The 24,982-nt window shown below is 35.9% G+C and overlaps 1 protein-coding gene across 8 annotated transcripts in view; it reads right to left on the minus strand.

Annotated features, from left to right (window-relative positions):
* Nucleotides 1-24,982, minus strand: part of NBEA (neurobeachin) — a 582,506-nt gene that overhangs the window by 360,745 nt on the left and 196,779 nt on the right. For 7 of the 8 annotated variants that reach the window (XM_058670864.1, XM_058670863.1, XM_058670862.1 and 4 more), the window contains 3 exons: nt 19,416-19,570; nt 17,171-17,297; nt 3,546-3,673 (listed from right to left, as the gene is read on the minus strand). In XM_058670864.1, coding sequence (XP_058526847.1) covers nt 3,546-3,673; nt 17,171-17,297; nt 19,416-19,570 — 410 coding nt within the window. The remainder of the gene's footprint in view (nt 1-3,545; nt 3,674-17,170; nt 17,298-19,415; nt 19,571-24,982) is intronic. The other variant, XM_058670859.1, reaches the window with a different exon arrangement.

Here is a 24,982-nt window from a genome sequence, read left to right on the forward strand (position 1 = left end):
GGATTTAAAGATTGTTTTCCTCTTTGTTGTAGGTAGCCTTTTAACTCCACTAATACTGTCTTTGGACCAAAAAAATTAAAGCATTTTTCATGATGTCCAACTGAACTTTTTTGCTATTGTCTGTATATTTGAATCACATCCACAAATGATCACAAAATCCAGTATGAACAATTCTTTTAAGGAGTATTGATTTACTTTTTAAATAAAATTTATTTATTCATAAATTGATAATTTTATGTATTTATCATGTACAATGTTTTAAAATAATACTACACATCACTGATAGATGAAATCTAGCAAACTGAACTATGCATTACATCAGTCATTCTGTAGTGACAACATTTTTCTTGGCATTTTACAAGAATATAACTTATTGCTAACTACAGCCATTGTACTGGACAATAGATCTCTTGGACTGACTCTACTTAATTACATCTTTCTATTCTTTGACCAGCACCTACCCAACACCCCCCTACTTACTCAGCTCACAGTACTGAGCCTCTAGTAACAACAATCATATCTGCTTTGGGATCCGCACAAGAGTGAGATCCTGTGCTGAACTGTTATTTCCTTCCTGGCTTCTTTAACACAATGCCCCCATTCCTGCTAAACCATGTTGTTACACATGGCAGGATTTCATTTTTAATGACTGAATTGTATTTTATTATGTGTGCTTTTGTTACATTTTCACTATCTATATATGTGATGATGGACCCAGATTCCATCTTACTACTGTGAATAATACTGTAAAAACACAGCAGCACAGAAACTTTTTTGACACTCTGATTTCAGTTCCACTGGAGATATTATAATCAGTACTGCTGTTGCTGGATCAAATGCGGTTCTATTTTTAATTTTTTGAGACATCTTTTGCTTTAAAGATCATTTATTTAAAATAAAAAGATAGACACACACACACACATAGAGGGAAGTACAAAGAGAGAATATTTCATCTACTGGTTACTTCCCAAATGACCACAATGGCTAGCCGAGATTAGACCAGTCTGAAGCCAGGATCCAGGAAGTTTGGGCAGTGGGGTGTACTTGGGTCATCCTCTGCTGCCTTTCCAGCTACATTAACATGTAGCACGATCAGAAGTGTAGTGGCTGGGACTTGAACCAATGACCATATGGTATACTGGCTCTATAGGTATACCTGATACACTACAGTGCTGGGTCTGAGGAATCTTCATAATGTTTCCCACAACATCTCTATCAAATAACACAACCACTAACAGCATATAATGGTTCCCTTTCTCTTTTTAACAATACTTACTACCCTTACGTGTGTGTGTGTATACATATACATATACATATACATATACATATACATATAATATACATAAACCAGTAGACAGATGTGGTATGATATTTCCTTGAGGTTTTAATTATATTTCTCCCTAATCATCAATGATGCTGATCATTTTTTCACATATTGTTGGTCATTTGAAGATCTTCCTTAGTTTAATAAATGCATTATTTTTTAATTAATATGGAAGGCAGAAAGAAACAGACAAAAATTTCTCAGCTGCTGGCTCACTTCCCAAATGCCCATAACAGCCAGGATTAGGCCAGGCCAGAGTCAGGAGCCAAAAACGGGATCTGGGTCTCCCTCATAGGGATGGCAGGTACCCAAGTACTGGAGGTATCACCTGCTGCCTCCCAGAGCGCAAATTAGCAGGAATCTGGCATTAGGAGTGGACTAGTGAACTCTAACATGTGATGGAATAATCCCAAGTAGTGTGTGAACCAATAAATACCTGCCCCATAAATCCACTTTTCAAAAATGTCTATTCATGCCTTTTTCCCATTTTAAAAATCAGTTTGGTTTGTTTTGTTTTCTTGATAGTAGCTTGAGGTCTTTATGTTGTCTGGATACTAACTCCATATGACACTTTCAGTTTGCAAATACTTTCTTCAATTTTGTAGTTTCTCTCTCCACTTGATTGATCCGTCCTTTTGCTACATGAAATCTTTTAATTTAATTGTATTTGTCTATTTTTATTTTGTTTACTATATTTTTTTAAGTCACAGAAAGAATTCATTATGACACAAATATCATGGAGCCTTCCCCCTGTTACATTCCAGTACTTGTTTTCCAAGTGTTTATTTTGTGTTGATTTGGGAATATATCATGAGATAAGGGTCTAGTACCATTTTTTTTGTACTGGGATATCCAGCCTTCTTGACACAACTGACTGAAAACACTATTCCTTTAGAATTCCTAATTCTCGAAATTCTCATGGAAAACCACCTGGTGTAAACACACAGATTTTCATTTTGGCTATGCATTTTGTTCCTGTTCTTAATGCATCCTGCTTTGTTGTAATGCATTCTATATGACAATGTGAAGTCAGGTGGTTTGGTTTCTCCAACCTTGTTTTCTTGCTCCAGATATCCTTGTCAATTCAGAGTAATTCATGGCTTCACATTAATCTCAGATTTTTTAAAACCATTTTTGCACAAACAGTTCTGGATGGTGAGAAGGGTTGTAATGTATCTGTAGATGGCTTTAGTTACTATGGGTATCTGGACATTAACACACTATAAGTATTTCATATAGTATTTAATCAACAGAAAGTGCGTAGTCCACTATGCACTACTGTTGCAAGAGCTCTACATTCATTTAACTGAATCATCACTAGAACACTGGAGTGAAGCTACTGCTTTGATTTTATAGAAAGAAAATGGAAATATATCATGGCAAGAAAACTCACAAACACTACAGGACACAGAAATGTGCAAATTCTGATTTAGGAATTTGAATGTAAGTATTGTATAGAGATAACTGAAACAATGACAGAACAAGCAAAGAAAAACTTCCTAAATATTCAGCTAACAAGTAAATAGTAGCATTCATATACAAGACCCCTTATCTTAGGACCGGCTATTTGGGCACCTAAAACCATTACAGAATTATCTTGATTTAATTCCTTCTCAAACTTAGAACTATTCACACAGCTAAACATTTTATGTGGTAACAGTAAAGACTTCAAGTAATCATATTTTTCAAAGATATTCCACTACTAAATGTGTGTATATTAAATACTCACCACAGTGAATAATTTTTAATACTGCCTCTTCACTCTATTCAAACTGCTACTCAGTGCAAGTCTACAGCTTCATAAACTTCCAGTTAAGGTCCTTTGCCATTTTAATTAGGAATTCTCACATTTTTTCCACAAATACGAAAAATTACATAAAGAAGCATGGTTCTCAGAGTTAGAAGAAACTCCTAAGAAATCACTGATGGTAAATATACTGTTCTAATGAAAGGATATGTTCATATAATGGACCTCACAGGCTTGCACCACAGGAATCAAAGTATGTCAACACCTTTTCAAAGTTCAGTTATTGGTATTGACTGGGATAACATTACTTTAAAAATGATTAAACAAAAAACATCTATGAAATACCTTATTGGAATTGTGGAAGCAATGTCCTCATGCCCTTTTTGCAGTATACATTCCTCCAGAAGAACAAATTATACTGTGGTCAATAAATACATTATAGGAAAATAAAGTAAATAGAGAGATAAATCATACCTTCTATCAATAACTCTTGTCCATGACTGCCAAGAAGTGTACGAGATAGGAATGGGGCAAAGTCTACAAAAATTTCACGAAGAAGAGGAGCAACTTTTTCTAAAGCTCTTTCAAGTTTTGCGGTGATGCTGTTGAAATTAAGACATAAAAACTAATAAATACAATTCAGTATCAAATGCCAAATATACTTAGAAGTAAAATGTTCAAAGATATAAACTCATCATTCTAGCCACTGGAGTAGCTACAAATCACATACTAATCTGCAATATGTCATTAATACTTAAAACTAAATTCTGATATCTCATTTACTATCTTAAATGATTAAACAGGGATTATGGACTAATGTATTATGCCATTCCTCCTAAATCGGAAACAGCAAGTTTTGGATCTTCAAGCACTCAAAACTCACCATGAATACTTTCAATTGCTTCGTCTCCTTTCTTGTGCATCAACAGTTTCAGAGATGGGGAAAGTGACTTGGGTTTAGTCACTCCCACAACACTTAACACTATGGAGGAGAAACTTCCCACAATAAAAAATTACTTCGGTGAGGTTTCACAGACTTGTTGAAGATACAAGTTTCAACATTCTCCACTACTGTGTTATTTGTGCAGCAAGCACCTACTTTAAGACAGTGGCTCTCAAATGGAGGGCGGTTCAGCAGATTGGCGTGCACTGTGAGAATTGGCAGTTCTAACAAACTTTCATGTGGTGCTGATGCCACTGTTCAGAAATCACAACTATAGAGTTTTTATTACTACTAAGTATTTGTTGCAAAACTAGCAAACAAAAAGGCTCCCCGAATCCTGGAATACTAATAATCAGAATGAGTTAGTTCTGACTTAGAAAATGAACACATCTAGAGGTTTCTTTTTAGATCTATTTCATTAATCCCTTTTAATCTCTGCAATCATGTACTAAAGCTCTTTCCAGATAAGCTAACTTCCCTTCAATTAAAAATTGGCACTGGGAATGAAAGGAGTTAGTCCATGATGAGAAGAAAAATCTAAATATAATCACTATTAACAGCTTCTACTGGCGAATTATGATTGAAAAAAGAATCTTTAATTCCATCTAAAATTAATAAATGAGAAATCATTTTAGGAAAACTCAAGATTCACAAACACTCACATCTTAGACAACCCATTGCTTTTAATGCCCTAATATATAACTAAAGTCAAGAATAACTTTTCCTCAGTTTGACATATACTATCTGTGTGGTTTAGTGGCAAAAATCACTGTTTTTGGACACAAGATAAATATCAACTAGAAATTTCAGCTTATTTGAGACACTGATTACTCCTGTATGTGTGTGAGTATAAAAGAAAAAGATGATTTTTTAAATTCAAGGTAATGAATAAAAACAGACAGTAAGCCTGTTTTTTTTTCCCTCGGTAAGTGAGTCTTGATAACAGATTTTTTGCACTTTTTTTCTTGGAAAACTTAATGAAACATAAAATGTTGCTCATACATATTCTGCAAATAATGACATCAATTTTCTGATAAAGGACAAACAATATAACTTTTAACTCATCAGACTAAAGAGTTTAAATTATCACATTATATTGCCAAATTTCTCAAGCAAGTAGTAACAAAATAATTGAAAGCATTTATTTTATGCAATGAGAAAAATAACATTTTTTGGTTGTTGATATTTAGTTATCATACACTATACACAAAAGAACGGTGAACCATTCCCAGACTCTACAGAATTTTACCATATATTATATCTATGAAGCATGAACCATATAACAATGAATAAAGTACATGATCATAATTTTCACATGATTTAAATACTTCATTCATCACCTAGTGAAAAAGAGAAATAACATAAGAGAGGCATAGTGGGTATATATTTTTATTTTGTGAATTTCAGTCTTCATCTTAGAGAAACATTCAATGTGAAACTTCTTTTTCACAATTCCATGGCACGACACAATTATTAGCAACACAGAAAAAGTTAATTGAAATCCATTTCATATCAGGCTAATGAATATATATTATTTTCCCCCACATTAATGTTTCCCTTTAAGAAAAAAACGTATATGTCAACATTTGAAGTAAATGTAATAAAGCTTCTGAAGATTATAAAATTTCTTATGTTTTAATGTAACAAATGAAGTAAGAAAGTACATAGATATAAAATGACTGTCATAACAGCAAGGAATATTATTCTGTTTATAAGAGAGAACGAGCCCTTTATTTACCTTTATGTTTAGATTGTGTATTTATCTGAATAATTTCCAGTGCTTCATGTTGCCCTTATTAATATATTTGATTGTGAAAACAATGGTCTTATCCACTCCTTGTACCTCTTGACCCTTTGTGCCCTAATCAACTATGTAAAGATTATCAAAATGAAATAATTTCTAAAAAAAATCTTTGATTATTCAAAAAAAATCTAGATCATCTGTTTATAAGATCCCAGGATGTTTTTCTTCATCTACATATTCTCTGGTATTTATCTTTGAAATATTTTGGCACCTTGATTGCATATATAACTATTATTTCACAGTGATAAATAAATAACAAAAAAACACTATACTGAAATCAAAGAAATTCACAATCTTAAATCCTATAAAATTAAGGGACTATTTCTTATTAAATTGAAATAAAATTAATATATAATAACCAGGAGGAAAGAAATGATTCTTTAGCAAATTATTTCCTGAGAAATGTTAACACGCTTTCGTTACTTTAGGAAAATGACTATTTTTTTTTAATGTTTCTTGTAACAGGCAAATTCATTTCTCAAAAAAAAATCATCTTAATCGGTTTTTTTTAAAGTTCATTTTTTTATTGTAAAGTAAAATTTATAGAGAGAAAGAGAGACAGAGAGGAAGATCAACATTCGCTGGTTCATTCCCCAAGTGGCAGCAAATGCTGGAGCTGAGCTGATCCAAAGGAGCTTCCTTCAGACTTCCCAAGTGTGCAGGGTCCCAAAGTCCATCCTCTACTCTTTCCCAGGATACAAGCAAGGAACTGGATGGGATGTGGAACAGCTGAGGCTAGAACTGGTGCCTGTATGGGATCCTGGCATGGGCAAGGCAAGGATTTAGCCACTGAGCCATTGTGCTAAGCCTTCACATTAGTCATTTTTAACACAAGAAGTAATACACAGATGCACGTGGTGGAAGACCCGCCTTTAGAGTCTTAAATAAGAGTTACAATCTCCTAGTCTAGTACCTTCCTCATACTTGGAAAAATCTTAGACCTCGGGGTATAAAACTTAACAGCGTTAGTTAAAATGCATTTGATGTTAACTCATTTATTCCATTGCCGCCACTTAATTCTTTTTCACCCTCTTCAGCTACCCTATTTAGGCTTAGAGTAGTTGAATGATAACTATTGCAACTTAACTATTCTAACAAAATTACAAAAGCTAGGAAAATAAAACATTAAAAATAGCAATATGGATGAAAATCTAAAACTCTAATCTCTATAACAAAACATCATGACTTGAAACATAGAGCTTATTATAATGGTTCAAAATCATCACAGGTATCTATTGGCTTTTATTTGCAGTAAGACCAGGAGCTCCAAATTTCACCCAGTTCTCCCAAGTGGGCAGCAAGAGCCAAAGCAATTAAGTCATCTGTTGTACCTTAGAGGGAATGTGAGCAGAAAGCTGGATCTGAGGCAGTTGGAACATGAACCCTGGTAAGACAGGGAGGGATCCCAAAATTTGAAGAAAACATGCCCCCAGCTTTATTCACTATTGATTTCAACCTTTTTTATTTTGCTAGGTTCTTTGCATAATGCCCTAATTCCAATAAACATTAACCATTTAGTTGTACAACTTAAATGATCAAGTATATTGTTCAGTTCTTGTAAAACAATGGGAAGCTATAATAAAATCTAGGAATGAAAAATATAATGTGCTCTTAAGTAATACAATTAAATGATATAGCTCAGATATAAAATAAATGAGTGTGTTAATGAATTCAAGACTGCACCAATGTAAATTTGCGAATGTGGGCACAGATAAAAGAATTGGTGTGCTTAAGTAAATAAAGATGAAATGACAAGACTGGGAAAGTATTAATGATAGAAAAATTACATATTATAAAGCTAAATTTTTATTCAGCTACATAATATGACAAAAAATTGAAAAGTACTGAATAACCATTTTGTCTTATTTCCAAAAAACCCTTTGATGTCATATACCAGTAAATTACATAACATACCAGTAAATTACACCCAAAATCTCATAACCTTTAAAACAGTGACCCATTGATAGTATTTTTAAACTGCAACTTTCTAGGACTGCAGTCACTAAACAAAATATACTGAAAACATGCTTGCTAATTTTATTTCCTCAAGATTTTATAATCTTACAATGATGGCTTGGAGATAGGCATTTGGCACAGGATTTAAAACACGTCTTAGGACATCTGTTCCCTGTTCCATGATTAGATCTCTGGGTTCAACTCCTTGCTTCTAATCTAGCTACCTCCTAATGCATACTCTGGGAGACAGCAGGTGATAATTCAGATGCCTGGATCACTACTACTCATGCTGGAGACACAGGCTGAGCTCTAGGCTCCTGGTTTCAGCATGACCCAGTCCTGGTCGCTAAAGGTATCTAAGGGAATGGACCAGAAGATGCAAGCTGTCTGTCTCTCCACCTATCAAGTAAAATGAAAATAAATAAATGAAAACTTTTTTAAAAGCTTGATATTTTCTCCTCATCCCATATAAACAGAATCACATATATTTGTAGTAGGTTAAGAGAATAAATAAAGGGAGGGAAATGACACAGTGTTAAAGTGGTTTCATGGAATAACTATATCCCTACGCTGCAGTGCCTGGTTGGAGCTCCAGAAACTCCATTTCTGATCCAGTTACCATTATTGTGCGCTATGATAGGCAACAGATGGTATTGGTACAGGTATTCAGTTCCTCCATATCTATCTGGGAGATCCAGACCAAGTGCCAGGCTCCTGGCTTCTTCCTGGCGCAGCCCTGGCTATTGCAGGCCTTTTGCAATGAATGAGCAAAAAGAAGAGATTCTCTACATTCAAGTGTGAAGGCAGCACCTGACTAGACCCAAGTTTGACTAGAACCACAGAAACAAATCCATGCCCTTAAATTAGAGGTTTCAAGTACCATGTAAAAAATAATGGCACTACTATTGCAGAAGGGTTTACATATAGTACATTTTTTTTAAAGATTTATTCATTTTTATTGGAAAGCCGGATATACAGAGAGGAGGAGAGACAGAGAGAAAGATCTTCCGTCCGATGATTCACTCCCCAAGTGAGCCGCAACGGGCCGATGCGCACTGATCCGAAGCCGGGAACCAGGAACCTCTTCCAGGTCTCCCAAAGCTTTGGGCTGTCCTCGACTGCTTTCCCAGGCCACAAGCAGGGAGCTGGATGGGAAGTGGAGCTGCCGGGATTAGAACCAGCGCCTATATGGGATCCTGGCGCGTTCAAGGCCAGGACTTTAGCCGCTAGGCCACGCCGCCGGGCCCATACATAGTACATTTTTAAAAGCCTAAAAATCCAGGTGGAACATAAATAACAGGAGAAAAGCATTCTCACAAACTAGTTAAACAAATAAATACACAGGCATGTGTTGTGGCACAACAGGTATAGCCACAGTTCATAATACTGGAATCCCGTAATGTACATTGGTTTATGTCACAGCTGCTGTAATTTTTTCCCTTTATTTTTAAGGTTTATTTATTTTTGTTGGAAAGGCACAGTGATTTTTGTGAAGAGACAGAAAGTTCTTCCACCTGTTGGTTCACTACCCAAATGGTGGCAGTGATTGGAGCTAATCCAATCTGAAGCAGAAGCCAAGAGCCTCTTGCGCAGATTACAGGGTAAATCTTTGAGCCATCCTCTACTGCTTTCCTCAGCCATTCACAGGAAGCTGGTTGGGAAGTGGAGCAGCCAGGACTTAAACTGGCACCCATAAACGAACCTGATGCTTGCAAAGTGAGTATTTAGCCATTGAGCCAAAGTGCCAGGCACCATGCTGCTCCACTTGGATCTAAATGCCTACCAAGAGCCTGGTAAAGCATCATAACAGCCCAACTGCCTGGGTACTGCCACCCATATGGGAAATCTGGATGAAACAACTGGCTCTCAGCATCAACCCATGCTTGTTCTGGCCATTGTGGCTATTTGGGGGAATAAACCAACAGATGGATGATTCCCTCTTTGTTTCTCTGTCTCTCTATCCTTCCCCTTTTGGGAAGTGAACCAGCAAATGCGAGGTTCCTTTCTCTGTTTTTCTCCCTCATTCTCTCTAACTCTGCCTTCCAAATAGATAAATCTTTTTTTTTTTGGTAGTATATGACACTTTGTTTTGCTACACATAATTTTTTGAGCTGAATTCTACCTTGTGTTTCTGGTTTGCATAGTTTTAATAAGAATGATATCTTCTACTTGTTTCATGTAATGAATATTCTCTGATAGCTTCTTAAAGTTTTTTTTCTTTTTATTGTTATTATTTTACATGTCACAGTTTTGTAGGCATATGGATTCCCTCCCTCCCAATCCCCTTCTCACCCCTCATTTTCCTCTCCCATCTCATTTCAGTAGTATAGTCTTTTAGTAACAGTTACAAGTTTAACATTTGGCTAGTTAAAGTGTATCATGGCATTGTAGACATACACAATGGCAGAAAATCTAGTATCATACTGTCAAAGTATATTTAACAGTTGCATTGGGAGTCCTTTTATTTCAGAGTAGAGATGCAAACTTCAACTTTTTTGGACTTCCTGGGTTGTCAGTCTCCATTATACACTTCATCTATGAGAATACATGTATGTACTTGTTTACATATATATTTATTTATTTTGTATTTTTCATGAAGGTTCACCAGGTATTAAACAGAATATATGGTATTTGTCCTTTTGGGACAGGCTTATTTTTTTTTAATTGATTACATTGCATTATGTGACACAGTTTTATAGGCACTGGGATTCCCCCTACCAATCCCCAACCCCTCCCCCCAAGTTGGATTCCTCCACCTTGTTGCATTACCACAGTTCAAATTCAGTTGAGATTCTTTCATTGCAAGCATTTACAAAGCATAAAGTCCAGCATCTTATTGTCCAGATAAGTTCAACAGCTTCTTGGGAAGACCATCTCTGGTGTGAAGGTAGAGCCGGCAGAGTAGCATCCCCATCAATTAAAAGCCCTGACATAACATCAGTAACAATTTATAACATTATGGAATTAATTGACATGGTATTGAGTAACCAATATGTTAAAAGAAAAAAAATAAAGAATGCAAGTTCTGAACCACATCCTGTGACTTCTGCATTGACATTTCAATTACTAGTTTATATACAATCGGGTTCTATACACCTTAAAATGGCTATAGATTACTATTCAGCTGTCTCGTGTCTATTTTAATTTTAGTATTTTAGCAGTTTATAGCGCTGAAGCATGATTTTGCCGAACCTGGCTGTCTAACTCTTTAACTCTAACAAGACATATGTCAACAGTTTAGGTGAACAGTTTTAGGAGGGGTGTGCAGAGAAATCTTCAATACCCTAGTGCGGAGTAACTAATCTTTGTGTCCCACCCAGTGAGGTATAAGTGCATCCCCGCTGACCGTTTCCTGTCTGATTCTAAGCATCCTCTATCTATTCTAGATTTTTGTTTGTTTGTTTTGAGGGGTTTCTGGAGCGATCCTGATGGTCACTGCAAGAGAGGGTGGGGACCCAAAGTCGGAACCAGGCAAGGACCAGAGAAAGCTCCTATCCCTAGTCCCGAAGGAACTTTGCTGTTTTTCTGTTTCTGCGGACCGCTCAGGGCTCCTGGTTGTCGTTCTGATGATCTTGGATCCTGCACGGCAGTATTTGGACTTTTTCCATCCCATGTGGCATATCCAAATGGGGGTGGATGATCTCAGAGTTCTCAGCCTCCGAAAGCACTCCAATTCCCCGTGGTCTCCCTGGCAGTTGGGATGTAGTCCTTGGTGCTCGTATTGATAGTCCTTGGTGAGGATCCATGAGTCTTCACGGTTGGGATAAAGCCTCCTCCGGGACAGGCTTATTTCACTGAACATAATGATCTCCAGTTGGAACCATTTTGTTACAAATGGTAGAAATATTCAATATATTTTAGCGCTTAAAAATGTATCAGGATTTTATACTATCTTACAGAGAACACCATTCCAAAATGGAAAAACAAGTAAAAATAAAACTCAACATACATCGTGATCAGCACTGTCTTGTTATTGTAAATAAAAAGTCTTACATTTGATGACAATAATGTTCAATAGGAGGTTTCATAAATAATTATGAAATGTGGAAAGGTTTCATCAGAGATGAAGAATAAGAAAAGAATGCTACTGTAATTACATTCCAGAAAACCACACCGAAGGTGGTAGTTGGCACCCCAAGTCAAGAAAAAACAAATTAAAAGATATGTTTCAATACTATAAACTGCTAAATATAAAAATGAAAATAGATACGAGACAGTTGAATAGTACCCTATAACCATTTTAAGGTGTATAGCAGCCGGTTGTGTATAAACTAAAATTGAAATGTCAATGAAGAAGTCACAGGATGTGGTTCAGAACTTGCATTTTCTAACATACTGGTCACTCAATACCACGTTACTTTACTTTATGATGTTGTAAATCTCCATGTTTCTTCCTGTTGTTGAAGTTATGTAGTGGCTTTTCATTGGAGGGGATGGTATTCTGCCAGCTCTACTTTCAGACCAAGGATGGTCTTCCAATGAAACTGTTGTATTTGTCTGGACAATAAGATGCTGGATTCTCTGCATGGTACATACCCGCAATGAAAGAATCATGACTGGTTATGAACTGTACTGCTGTTAACAATATAGAGGAATCCAATGTGGGGGGAGGGTTTTGGGAGGGGTAGGGGGAATCCCTGAGCCTATGAAACTGTGTCATAAAACGAAAAAAAAAAAAAGAAGAAAGGAAAAAAAGAAAAAAGATTGTAAAAGGAAAATGAAATGCTTATACACATACGAATAGACATGCATTTAGAGACAACTTCTAGATGTAAAGGAGGAATAAGTGTGTTTGAGGTTTCAGGATATAAAACAGGTCTAGTTCGATTTTCAGCCTTCATGGAGGTAGGGTGTTCTCCAATTACTTCCCAGGCTAATAGAGCACTGGGGAAATGCAGAAACAGCTAAATGCACATAATATATGGAGCAGCTAACTATGAAATTAAGGAAAGAAGAAATGAAATAGCAAGAGCCATGCCATCACTCAGTTCGTTCGTGGATACTGTGTCCAGATAGGTGGAAACAGTGTCAGTTGGTAAGATGCATATGTATATGTATGAATAGAAACTGTAGGACAAAATACTTGATAATAAATGGCAACATATATTGCTTTAATTATGTTGTGGATTTTTCCATCTATGCCTACCTTGGTTAGGGTTTTTAGTAGGAAGTGGTGTTGGATTTTGTCGAAAGCTTTTTCTGCATCTATTGATACTATCATGTGATTCTTGTTTTTCAGTTTTTGGCTGTGGTGTATCACATTTATGGATTTCCGAATGTTGAACCATCCCTGCATTCCAGGGATGAATCCTGCTTGATCTGGATGAACGATCTGTCTGATGTGTTTTTGAATTCTGTTGGCTAGGATTTTGTTGAGAATCTTAGCATCAATGTTCATCAAAGAGATAGGTCTGTAGTTTTCCTTCTCTGTTAGTTCTCTGTCCGGTTTTGGGATTAAGGTAATGTCGGCTTCATAGAATGAGTTTGGAAGGGTTGCCTCTTTTTCTATTGTTTTGAAGAGTTTGTAGAGGATTGGGGTTAGTTCTGTTCGGAATGTTTTGTAGAATTCTGGAGTGAAGCCGTCTGGGCCTGGGCTTTTCTTTGTTGGGAGGTCTTTAATCACTGATTCAATCTCTACTTCAGTTATGGGTTTGTTCAGGTCGTTTGTTGCCTCTGAGCTAAGTTTTGGCAGGTTGTGGGAGTCTAAGAACTTTTCCATTTCTTGGTGATCTTCTGATTTGTTGGAGTACAGTGCTTTGTAGTAATTTCTAATTATGGCCTTAATGGATGCGGTGTCTGTTGTTATGTTGCCTTTTTCATCTTTGATGTTAATTCTTGCATTCTCTTGTTTTTTCTTTGTCAGTCGGGCCAGTGGGGTGTCTATCTTGTTTATCTTCTCAAAAAACCAGCTTTTTGATTCATTGATTTTGTGTATGGTTTTTTTTATTTCTATCTGGTTGATTTCCTCCCTTGTTTTGATGATTTCTTGTTTCCTATTGTGTGTGGGGCTCTTCTGCTGTTGTTTTTCCAATTCCTGGAGGTGTGTGGTTAGTTCCTGTATTTGGCGCCTCTCTTGGACCTTGACATGAGCTCCAATTGTGATGAGTTTACCCCATAGCACTGCTTTGGCAGTGTCCCACAAATTTTGGAATGTTGTGTCAGAGTTTTCATTTGTTTCCATAAATTTTTTGATCTCATCTTTAATTTCTTCTCTGATCCATTGTTCATTTAATACCATATTGTTCAGCCTCCAAGAGTTTCTGTATTTCCTGGGGCATTTTGAATTGCTGATTTCCAGCTTCATTCCGTGGTGATCTGAGAGGGTACATGGTATGATTCCTATCTTTTTGAAGTTATTTAGATTTGCTTTGTCTCCTATCATGTGGTCGATCCTGGAGAAGGTGCCATGCACTGCTGAAAAAAATGTATAATCTGTGGCCTTAGGGTAAAAAAATTCTATAAATGTCAACCAAGTCCAGTTGTTCTATTGTTTGTATGAGCTCTGTTGTTTCTTTGTTGAGTTTTTGTTTTGTTGATCTGTCTATTGTTGTTAGTGGGGTGTTAAGATCACCCACTAACAATTGTTTTATGAGAAATCAACATGTACTCCTATGTTCATAGCAGCACAATCAGTAATTGCAAAAACATGGAAGCAACCAAAATGCCCATCAACAGAGGATTGGATAAGAAAGCTATGGTTCATCTACTCCATGGAATACTACTCAGCTATTAAAAAAAACAAAATGCAGTTTTTTGTGGCCAAATGGGCCAAACTGGAAACCATAATGCTAAGGGAAATGAGCCAATCCCAAAAGGTTAAGTACCACGTTTGCCTTAATTTAAGATGATATGATGTTATGTATAACATGTTATGTTTTGAATGTTATATGTTGTATATAAACTAAAATTGAAGTATAGGTGAGGTGGTCACAGAAGGTGGCTGGGAACTCACATTTACTTTTAACATATTGGTTACTCATTACTCTGTCAATTAATTCCATAATGATGTAAATTTTTGCTGATGGTATGTTGGAGCTTTCAATTGACTGGGATGATACTCTGCTGGCTCTGTCTTCAGGCCAGAGAGGGTATACCTAAGAAGCCGTTGAACTTGACTGGACAATAAGATGCTGGACTCTGTGTTTGGTATGCGCTTGCAATGGGGGAATCTCAACTGACCTTGAGCTGTGGTTATGCAACAAGGTGGAGGAATCCACCATGGTGGGAGGGTATGGGGGGGGGGGCGGAGAACCCAAGTATCTATGTAACTGTGTCACATAATACAATGTAATTAATGAAGTTAAATAATAAATAATTTAAAAAAATGAACACTGGGAACCTGGATTCTAAGATGTAAATGGAAATATGAAGAATTTAAGAAACCTCAGAATGCATAAGGCGAAACGACAAAATAGAAAGATCCTATTAGATCCAATATCATTTTTTATTAATACTGAAGTTCATTTTCAGAGCACTATCGATGATACACAAATGGACCAACAAGGCAGAGCCAAGTGTGAAATTGTGGTCCAACATCAACTGGCACTTGATTGTGAGCAAAGTGGCAGACCATGGGGCCAAGATGACCCTTTCAAATAAAAGGTCTCATGTATTTTTTTATTCATGTATAATTATACTTTTAAAAATTAACTCCAGATAAGTTATGAACACAAGTATTAAAAAATTGATGAGTTAAATTTCTCTAAGATTCACCACCTCTAGGAGTCAATGCAGTCCATAGAGCCAATAATAGAAAGAGGAAAAAACATATGCATGTCATATGCTCATTACAGGGCTCATTTTCAAATAGTATGAAAATTTTACAAATTACAATAGATTTCAACATGTAAATCCCAAAAGAGGAATACAAAGACAGGTAGTATAGGTAAAAGTTGCTTAATCTTACTATTCACCAGGAAAATGCCAACTGAAATTACAGAGAATGTCAGCATATTTTAACAAAAATAGCTAAAATGAAAGGGGCTGACAATGCTAAATCCTGTCAAGAAATGAAATAACTGGGATTCTCATATTCTGTTGCTGAGTTAGCTATCTTGTATAACTACTCTGGCAAAACATTTGCTGTTGGTTGGTTAAATTGAACACACACCAGTTCTGTGAATCGGCCATTCCACTACACGTTGTACACCTGGTCAGTATGTTTATGTATCGTGTACCCACACAATAACACAGGACCCATAATTTAAAACAACATTTTTGTCTGTGTATCTTTATTATTTTTAAAAGTCTAATTAATAAACTGCATTGAACATATACAAAGGTATATAGAATAAGCATGAACAAAATCAGTATGGACGAATCTCATAAATATCATGCTGAAACAAACAGGTCAGACACAAAGGAAAATATACCATGTACTTGCATTCAAATAAATCCAAAACAGACAAAACTGTTCTAATTACAAGTCAGGGTGGAAAACTTCAAGAACAACAGAAGTGAGAAAGCAGCACACATTGGGGGTCACTGTGGACACCTGTTAGTTTCTTGATTTGTGTGATGGTAACATGAATGGTTTATTCTTGTCATCCATTGCACAATGGTTATAGAATACTCAACAGATATCAAAATCTGGATATGCTTAAGTCTTTGAGATAAATTGGAGTACTATCTATATATAGCCTATGAACATTAAATCATGTCTGGATGGCTTATAATAGCAACTTCAAAGTAAACACTGCAGATGTAGTTGTTACAGTGTATTGTTAATGAATTCTGACCCGAAAGGAAAGTTTGCACATACGTACTGTGAAAGTGTTTTGAACTGTGGTTGGCTTAGTGTGTGCACCAGAATCTATGAGTAGGTAGTGTGGAGTGTATTCCCATTAAAAACATGAAAATACACACAGGCATATTCATATGTGAGTACATGTATACTAGGCTCCAAGAACTATGACCAGTCTCTGCTAAGACAGGCTACCTAACCACAACAGATATGCTCTATTACTCAAATTGCAGGGATTATGTTATACTTATTTTGTAAGAGCGTTCTTGAAAACATACACTCTAAATATTCATCACCTTTCAAAGATGGCCCATTTTGTCATTCTATTATTTGTGCTCCTTTAAACTGTATTTGAAATGGCAACACGTATTGACAGTAGGTTAAAAATTCAGTAGTCATTATCTTTTGGCGAATCAATATCTATTAGACTCAGAAAGATATTAACACTCACTGTCACCATAGCAAACAAATATCCCAGAATACAAAAAAAAAATGCAATTGGGTAGTGTAAACACAAACACATAACTTACTTTCCAAGAGTTCTTACCATCTTATCATAACTAGGTTTTAACACTGCACTGTTGAATTGTGATAAAAAGAAAACAAGGAGTTAGAGAGAAGAAGATGGCTAAAACATAAATAGTTACACATACCTCATGTTTTCAGCTGAATCTTCTGGCATTGGAGCAACAGTTTGCACAGCTGGAAGGTTTTTGCTGGTAGCACCATTCACAAAACTAGAAGAGGAGGAAGCGGAGGAGGACCCTGAATCCACGGCACCTGTTCCCAAAATAATAATTTTTAGCTTAAATAAAAATTTATTTAACAAAACAATACTCATTACATCATCCTATTTGATTTTGAATTTCAAAATAGACTTTAACAATTAAAATCATGTGATCATTACTACAATAACAGCTATTGTACTGAAATCTAGTTGGTTTACTTATGTTAATCTAATAAAACTACATGTTACACATGGGTATAAATAAAAGACATCAACAAATGAAAAAAATTTTGGTAAAATGAGGTTGATAAAACAATGCAAATTTAAACATGAAATTTTAACTGTTACGTTTTTATCCTCTATAATTTACACTGAATTCTCCGAGCATAAATTTGTGCCACTGTATCATTGAATGCTTATTTGAATAAAATTTTACTAAAGAAGGCCCATAAAATACAATTGTAGCTAGTTTTAAAATAAAGACATTTTTTCTCAGTGATATGAAGCTCTTGTTTTAGAACAACAGATTTTTCTAAAACATTCACATGCAATGTAAGTCGCACAGTGATGGAGTGGAGGGACACCTAGTGTTCCTAAGTAATATCATATCTCAGAGTGGGTTCCCACGGAACTCAACTGCTTTCTGAAATTAGCACTCTAAAACCTTTAAAACCGCGTATGTGCCAACTTATACACTGGGCAATGAGTTTAGTTTGATGATGGCTCACAATTTTTATTCCAAGTTTATCAACTATTGTGTTTTTCATTGTAATATTACAGAATTTATACTACCACAAAGTATCTGGAAGCAATTATGATACATACTGATAATTTTTAAAACAAATTAATAGAAACATCATGACATGTCCAATAAAAAGATAAACAGTAGTGATTTAGTTTTATATTTATCTAGCTATTAACAGTGGTCCAGACTTTTTATTTGATAAACACTGAACAGATTCTTTTTCTGCTACACTAACACATTACAAAAAAGCTTTGTAGATATTTACTCTGATAAAAGAAAATTTGCTTTATTTCTATTTGTAGAAAGTCAAAAGGAAATAACTAAACATATATAATAATAAGTGGCAAAAGCTGAAAGTCTTCAGATAAGTGAGGCAAATCATGTCAATATTTATTTATAATAACTGATGTTATACTCTTTAAAGCAATGCCATTAACAATGCTTATTTGCTAATACAGATAGGCTTAACAGAGTACATTCTACTTACTAGAACCCCATAAATGTGTTGTTCATGATATGTGACACTTAGGTGGTATGATAAACAAGATAAATACAGAAAGCACAAAGAAGAGCTGCAAATTAATAAAAATGGGAAGAATCTAAGTAATGATAATAAATGGAAAAGTTCAAGGCTATACAGTTTGGAGAAGAGAAGACTACTATAGTCAGGGAAGAAAAGTCAGGGATCATCTTGCGTTGTATAAATACCTAAAATGGAATCACAAAGACTTGGGTAAGGATTTATTTAGCTGATAAGCAACAGGAACATTTATGGAAATTTACAAGAAAAGATACTCTTTTAGGTAGGCTTTTAAAATGTATACAGGATTTGGAGGTTTTGGTCCCTAGAATCATTAGGAAATTGTTGGACAGTGAATCATATGCAAGTATAGCCTAAATATAGAAGCTAATTCAATGTCAGACAATGGCATTTATTCACATGCATTTTTTTCTTAATCAAGTTGAGGCTCTTGCATATTGTCAAGGTCCTTAGGGGAGCTCTGCCTTCCCTTAACAGATTTAGCAAAGGACATACACTGTGACTCAACAGTCAATGTCTCATTGTCTATCACTGATATTTTTAGAATATTTTGATATTCTTGATTAAATTATTTAAATGTTCAAATTAGTTTTTGTTTTTGCTCCCCTGATAGTTTTCAACTACCTGATCTCATTCTCAATATAAATAGCATGTTTGAGAAGAATAAAAATGGAAATAGATAGTATAATCTAAAATGACCACTATAAACTTAGATTTACTTGAACAATTGTGAAAAATCAACATAAGGTGCAATCTTTATTAAAGATTGAGATACTATCAAATGATCAGGGAATTTTAACTTTTGAGATCAAGTAAGCAGTAAAATGAAGATATAGAAAACAGAAAGAAAAGATGAGGTATCACAAAAATATATAAGGACAATACCTGTTGTATTAATCATACTTTTTGGTGTAGCTCCTGTAGCAGCAAAGATATTAGAGGTACTGCCTGTTGGCAGCCCACTTCCCGCAGAGGTGGCTCCCACAGTGGTTACCGCCAAACTGCCTGGAGGGGGCTTCTTGACTGGCACCACGACACTCCTGCAAGGACACAAGTTCCAAGGAAGAGAAACGTGAATCCCAATGCTGCTGCTACTACTATGGATACACACCGTCAACATCCTCTTCTCTCTGTCCTTCTAACCGCCCTATTCCTGCTTTTCTCTTTTTTTTTCCTACTTCCTTCTTTTAATTAAAAAAAAAAAAACTGTAACTCCAGAGCTCATCTTCACCTGTGAAAAAATATATAGATAGTAAGGATATATTATAAAGCGCATTAAACACTGTAATTCATTTGGAAAAAAATATCTGTACATCTCTTGATTTTCCAATAATTTCCTAAAATATTTTGTGAGCCTAATTATAAATCAAGGATTCCTGAAAACCATGGTTGAAGTAAACAGATTTTACACAGGTACACAGGAGTACTCGACAGAATATACATAAGATCATTTTATCCATATAAGATTCTCTCCATGGGTAAAACATTCTAGAAATGTAAAAACATCTGAAAGCAAAATTCTTAAGTTTTCTCAAAATAAAGCTACATTTAAATCAAGGAATAATAAACTCTAAGAACATAATGAGGTTATTAATGTCTCTGAAAAGAATTGGGCTCTTTTTCATGATACGAATGTTACTAGAAAAAGGAATACTGAAATGATACAACATATATTTAGAGCTCTCTAAATTTTGAGTATTGACCTTTCTTACATAGTGTAATATTTTCTCTCTTGTTTTGGTAATTAAAAATAAAGTTTATTAAAGGAATTTGTTAATTATACAAAGCTGAAGTTATAAACAACCATATTAATTTACAAATACAAAGAGAAACCATTTATGTAACAAGTATCTACAGTTCCCTGTATCAATGCTTCATTCTCAAAATTCATAAAACTACAAACTCCATTTCACAGATATCTTCCAAGCATTATTTAATCATAATAGAATTTCACTAGAAACGTTATGAGCTATTAAAAACATATGTAATACCTGAAAACTGTGAGTCACACTGTAAAATTTCCAGTATTTTATTACATCATTTATTTGAAAGGCAGAATAACAGAAAAAAGGGTAGGGGAAAGATTTTCCATTCACTGTTTCACTTCCCAAATGGCTACATAGCCAGGGTTAGGTCAAGGCAAAGCCAGGACTTGAACCGATGACTGACCACATGAGGTGGTGGCTAAACTTGCTATGCCACATCAGTGCATAAATTGGCTTTTCAATGGGTTAAATTGTGTCATTTTTTTCATGAAGAATTTCTACTTTATGAAAATTATGAATGGCTCATTCTCAAGTGTATAGCTTAAACATCTTAAACTTTCTAATTACCAACATTTTTCTTTCCTAAGAGTTTCAAAGAACGTCCCCAAGTAGTCGTTGGTGACTTAATGTTAAAAATCTGAATTTACAGTAATTATTACTCTAAATTTTGGGGTTACTTGTTTTTTGTATGTAAAATGGAATAATTTTACTCAAGAAAAAATTCTTCACAATTTCTTTGTGGATATTTTCTTCCTTTCTCTTTAGATAATTGTAGTTAAATTCTTTTAGACTGAATCTTCAACTCTCAACTATCCATTTAATCACTAAAAGTACCCAATAATCTTTGAATCCCTCCACTGGCTAGTAGCTATCTCCTTCCCTTATTCCTTCAGTGTTTCCACTGAGACACAATGTGATATTGTAGACAGAATACAGGATACGGACACATAGGACTGAGGCTTAAAACCTGGATTGCTTTCAAGCTATACATTTTAGATACTCACTATAAAAATGACAAGATTAATACAAACTACTTCACATACAACCATGAAGCTTTAAAAAGTTTGGGTTTAAAATAGGTCTTCCAATCATGGCATGCACTACAAAAATTGGTGCCACTGTGTAACTGAGACAATTGTGTCCATGGGACTTAAAGTACCTCAGTATAATGACTCGTATAAGGATCATCAGGAAAAAAGGCACTACTAATATCGTATTTTTTTATCCAAAATTCTTTCTAAACTTCTAAAAAAATATATGAGATGCAACACTTAGCTGGCTATCAAACAAGAAAAAAAAAACCTTTTAAATGTTCATTCATGAAATTAAAACACTTCACATGATTCAAAAATACTTGAAGATAAAATAAGAAACAGGGAGTCCAGCGCAAAAGCGTAGTGGTTAATGTCCTCGCCTTGAACACACTGGGATCCCATATGGGCACCGGTTTTCATCCCAGCGGCCCCAGTTCCCATCCAGCTCCCTGCCTGTGACGTGGAATGCAGTCGAGGACGGCCCAAAGCTTTGGGACCCTGCACCCGTGTGGGAGATCTGGAGGAAGCTCCTGGCTCCTGGCTTCAGATTGGCTCAGCTCCAGCCGTTGCATCCGATGGAAGATCTTCTTCTAAGAAGACACGACTGGTAGTTTTGACTTTGTAATAGGTAAAAAAAAAAATTATAGCTAAATATTCTTTTTTTTAAAGATTTATTTATTTTTATTGAAAGTCAGATATACAGAGAGGAGGAGACAAAGAGAAGAAGATCTTCCATCTGATGATTCACTGCCCAAGCGGCCACAAAGGCCAATGCTGAGTCGATCTGAAGCCAGGAGCCTGGAGCTTCTTCTGGGTCTCTCACATGGGTGCAGGGTCCCAAAGATTTGGTCCATCCTCGACTGCTTTCCCAAGCCACAAGCAGAGAGCTGGATGGGAGTTGGGGCCACTTGGATTAGAACCAACGCCCATATAGGATCCCAGCACATGCAAGGCTAGGACTTCAGCCGCTTGGCTCCTGCACCAGATCCAGCTGAATATTCTTGAATAACAGGTAACTACCAATCTGGACAAATCCTCTGGGTTAGGCTGGTGTTCTAAATTAGTGAAGTAAGCTGCTACATGGGTGGCAGTCTGAGTCCCAGCTGTTTCACTTTCATATCAGCTCCTTGCTAGTAAACTTGGAAGAGCACTGGAAGATGGCCCAAGTACTTCAGCTTTTGCTCCTAGCTGGGATACCTGAAGCAGTTCTGGATTCCTGGCTGTTAGCTCTTAGGGAAGTAAACCAGGAAAAGAAAGGTCTCTCCATCTACCTCTCCTTCTCTCTCTGTAACTGTTTGGAATAAATAAATAAATCTTTAAAAAAATACATTTGGGTAACAGGCTCTTACCTTGATCAGTGTGGGGGACTATGAGAAGTAAGTTATAATATGAAAAATAAGTTATTTGAATGAGAGATGATAAATCTCAAAATCCTGATGATGAGTTATGAAGTATAATGACATTAAATGTTTGTCTACTAAATGAATTGAAAGCATCAGGACCAGAGGCAATCAACTTAAAATGCTCAGGCACTTCACTGATATATAACACAGTGTCACAGTCCTGGGTCAGAATTCTATCTTCAACAGTTACTACCTGTGCAGTACCGGGCATATTAACCTCTCTAAACATTTGCCTTCCGGATTAAAGAGAGATTTAGAATGACTTGTACTTGGTAAGACTGTTAATGCAAATAAAAACAATTACAAATATGAAGTTCATAGTAACTACCTGGAATTGTGGAGTACTGTAAATGGTCAATGCAGTTTAGCAATGATTACTATCGCTATGGCACCAAAAAATGTTGATGTGGTCCCCGTCTGCATCAGAAACAGTACTCAGATGGAAAGAAACAATAATCCCAGTGTGCTTTGCAACCTCCATAGCTCAAAAACAAAACTATAGCTTCAGCCATCCCACTTCACAAGCAGTGACAGCATCACAGCTAAAGAGTCAGGCTGGCTGATGTTATGTTGGGGTTCTTAATTGACTGGGATGATATTCTGCCGGCTCTACCTTCAGACCAGAAATGTTCTCCCCAAGAAACTGTTAAATTCATCTGGACAATAAGTTGCTGGACTCTATGCTTGGTATATGATTGCAAAGAAATCTTGATTAAATTTGAACTGTAATACAGAAACAAGGTGGAGGAATCCACCATAGGGGAAGGGAATGGGGAGGGGTGCGGGGATTCCCAGAGCCTATGAAACTGTCACATAATGCAAAATAATTAATAAAAAAAAGAGGCTGAAATCTGGAAACCAAGTCATGGAGGAAAAAGCTGAGATGACTAGGAAAGTATAGTGGTAAAAATTAAGGAAAATGTATTGAATATCTAAAAATCTTCTATTTTCTGACAAACAAGCAAAAATCCAACTTAGGAACTAAAGAAGAGATCTCGCCATTTTGATGACCTTCCCTTTTCAACCTGTGAACATGTTCAAATGCCTGAGACGATCATATGACACAGACTCTCTTAAAAAAAAAAAGAAAGGAAGATGGAGTTGGTCGATTTCTTGGAAATCTTTGAATCAACAACTTTGTGAATTTATGAGCTATTTCCACTTTAATAGAGTAACATCGTTCATCTGCAAACAAAGTATCACACATTTTAGTTCAAAATATATCATCTTTGTGATAAGCAATCTATTATACAAGCAATTTAAATGTTTACACTCATTATTATGTTAATAACAAATTGTCTTGCACAATCCTACCTTTTTTTCTTTTCTTTCTATTCTTTTTTTTTTTTTTCCGTTTTATGACACAGTTTCATAGGCTCTGGGATTCCCCCTACCCCTCCCCAAGCCTTCCTCCCATATGGAATTCCTCCATATTGTTACAGCAGTACAGTTCATAACCAGTCATGATTCTTTCATTGCGGGCATGGACCACGCAGAGAGTCCAGCATCTTATTGTCCAGATAATTTCAACAGTTTCATTGGGAGACCATCTCTGGCCTGAAAGTAGAGCTGGCAGAATACCATCCCCTCCAATGAGAAGCCACTACACAACTTCAACAACAGGAAGAAACATGGAGCTTTACAACATCATGAAGTAAAGTAACGTGGTATTGAGTGACCAGTATGTTAGAAAATGCAAGTTCTTAACCACATCCTGCGACTACTTCACTGACATTTCAATTTTAGTTTATACACAATCGGCTGCTATACACCTTAAAGTGGTTATAGGGTACTATTCAACTGTCTCGTGTCTATTTTCATTTTTATATTTCACAGCTTAAAGTATTCAAGCATGATTTTCACTGCACTTCATGAATTTTAGGATAGCCCAAACAGGCTTATAACTCTAACAAGGCATATGTTAACAATTGAGGAGCAGAACAGTTTTAGGAGGGGTGGGCAGAGAAATCTTCAGTACCCTACTGAGGAGTAACTAATCTTTGTGTCCTACCTAGTAAGGTATATGGTAGTCCAAGCTGACTTTTTCCTGTCTGTTCTAAGCTTTCCTGATTGGTCTCTGTCTGTCTATCTGATCTAATTTTGGGGGGGGGTGGGGAGCTTCGGCACAACTCTGATGGTCATTGCAAGAGAGGGTGGGGACCCAAAGTTGGAACTAATTAAGGACCAGAGAAGGTTCCTCTCCCGAGTCCCTAAGGAAGTTTACTGTTCTTCTGTCTCTGAGGACTGCT

The sequence above is a fragment of the Ochotona princeps genome, chromosome 12 (assembly GCF_030435755.1).
Source record: "Ochotona princeps isolate mOchPri1 chromosome 12, mOchPri1.hap1, whole genome shotgun sequence".
Lineage (NCBI taxonomy): Eukaryota > Metazoa > Chordata > Mammalia > Lagomorpha > Ochotonidae > Ochotona > Ochotona princeps.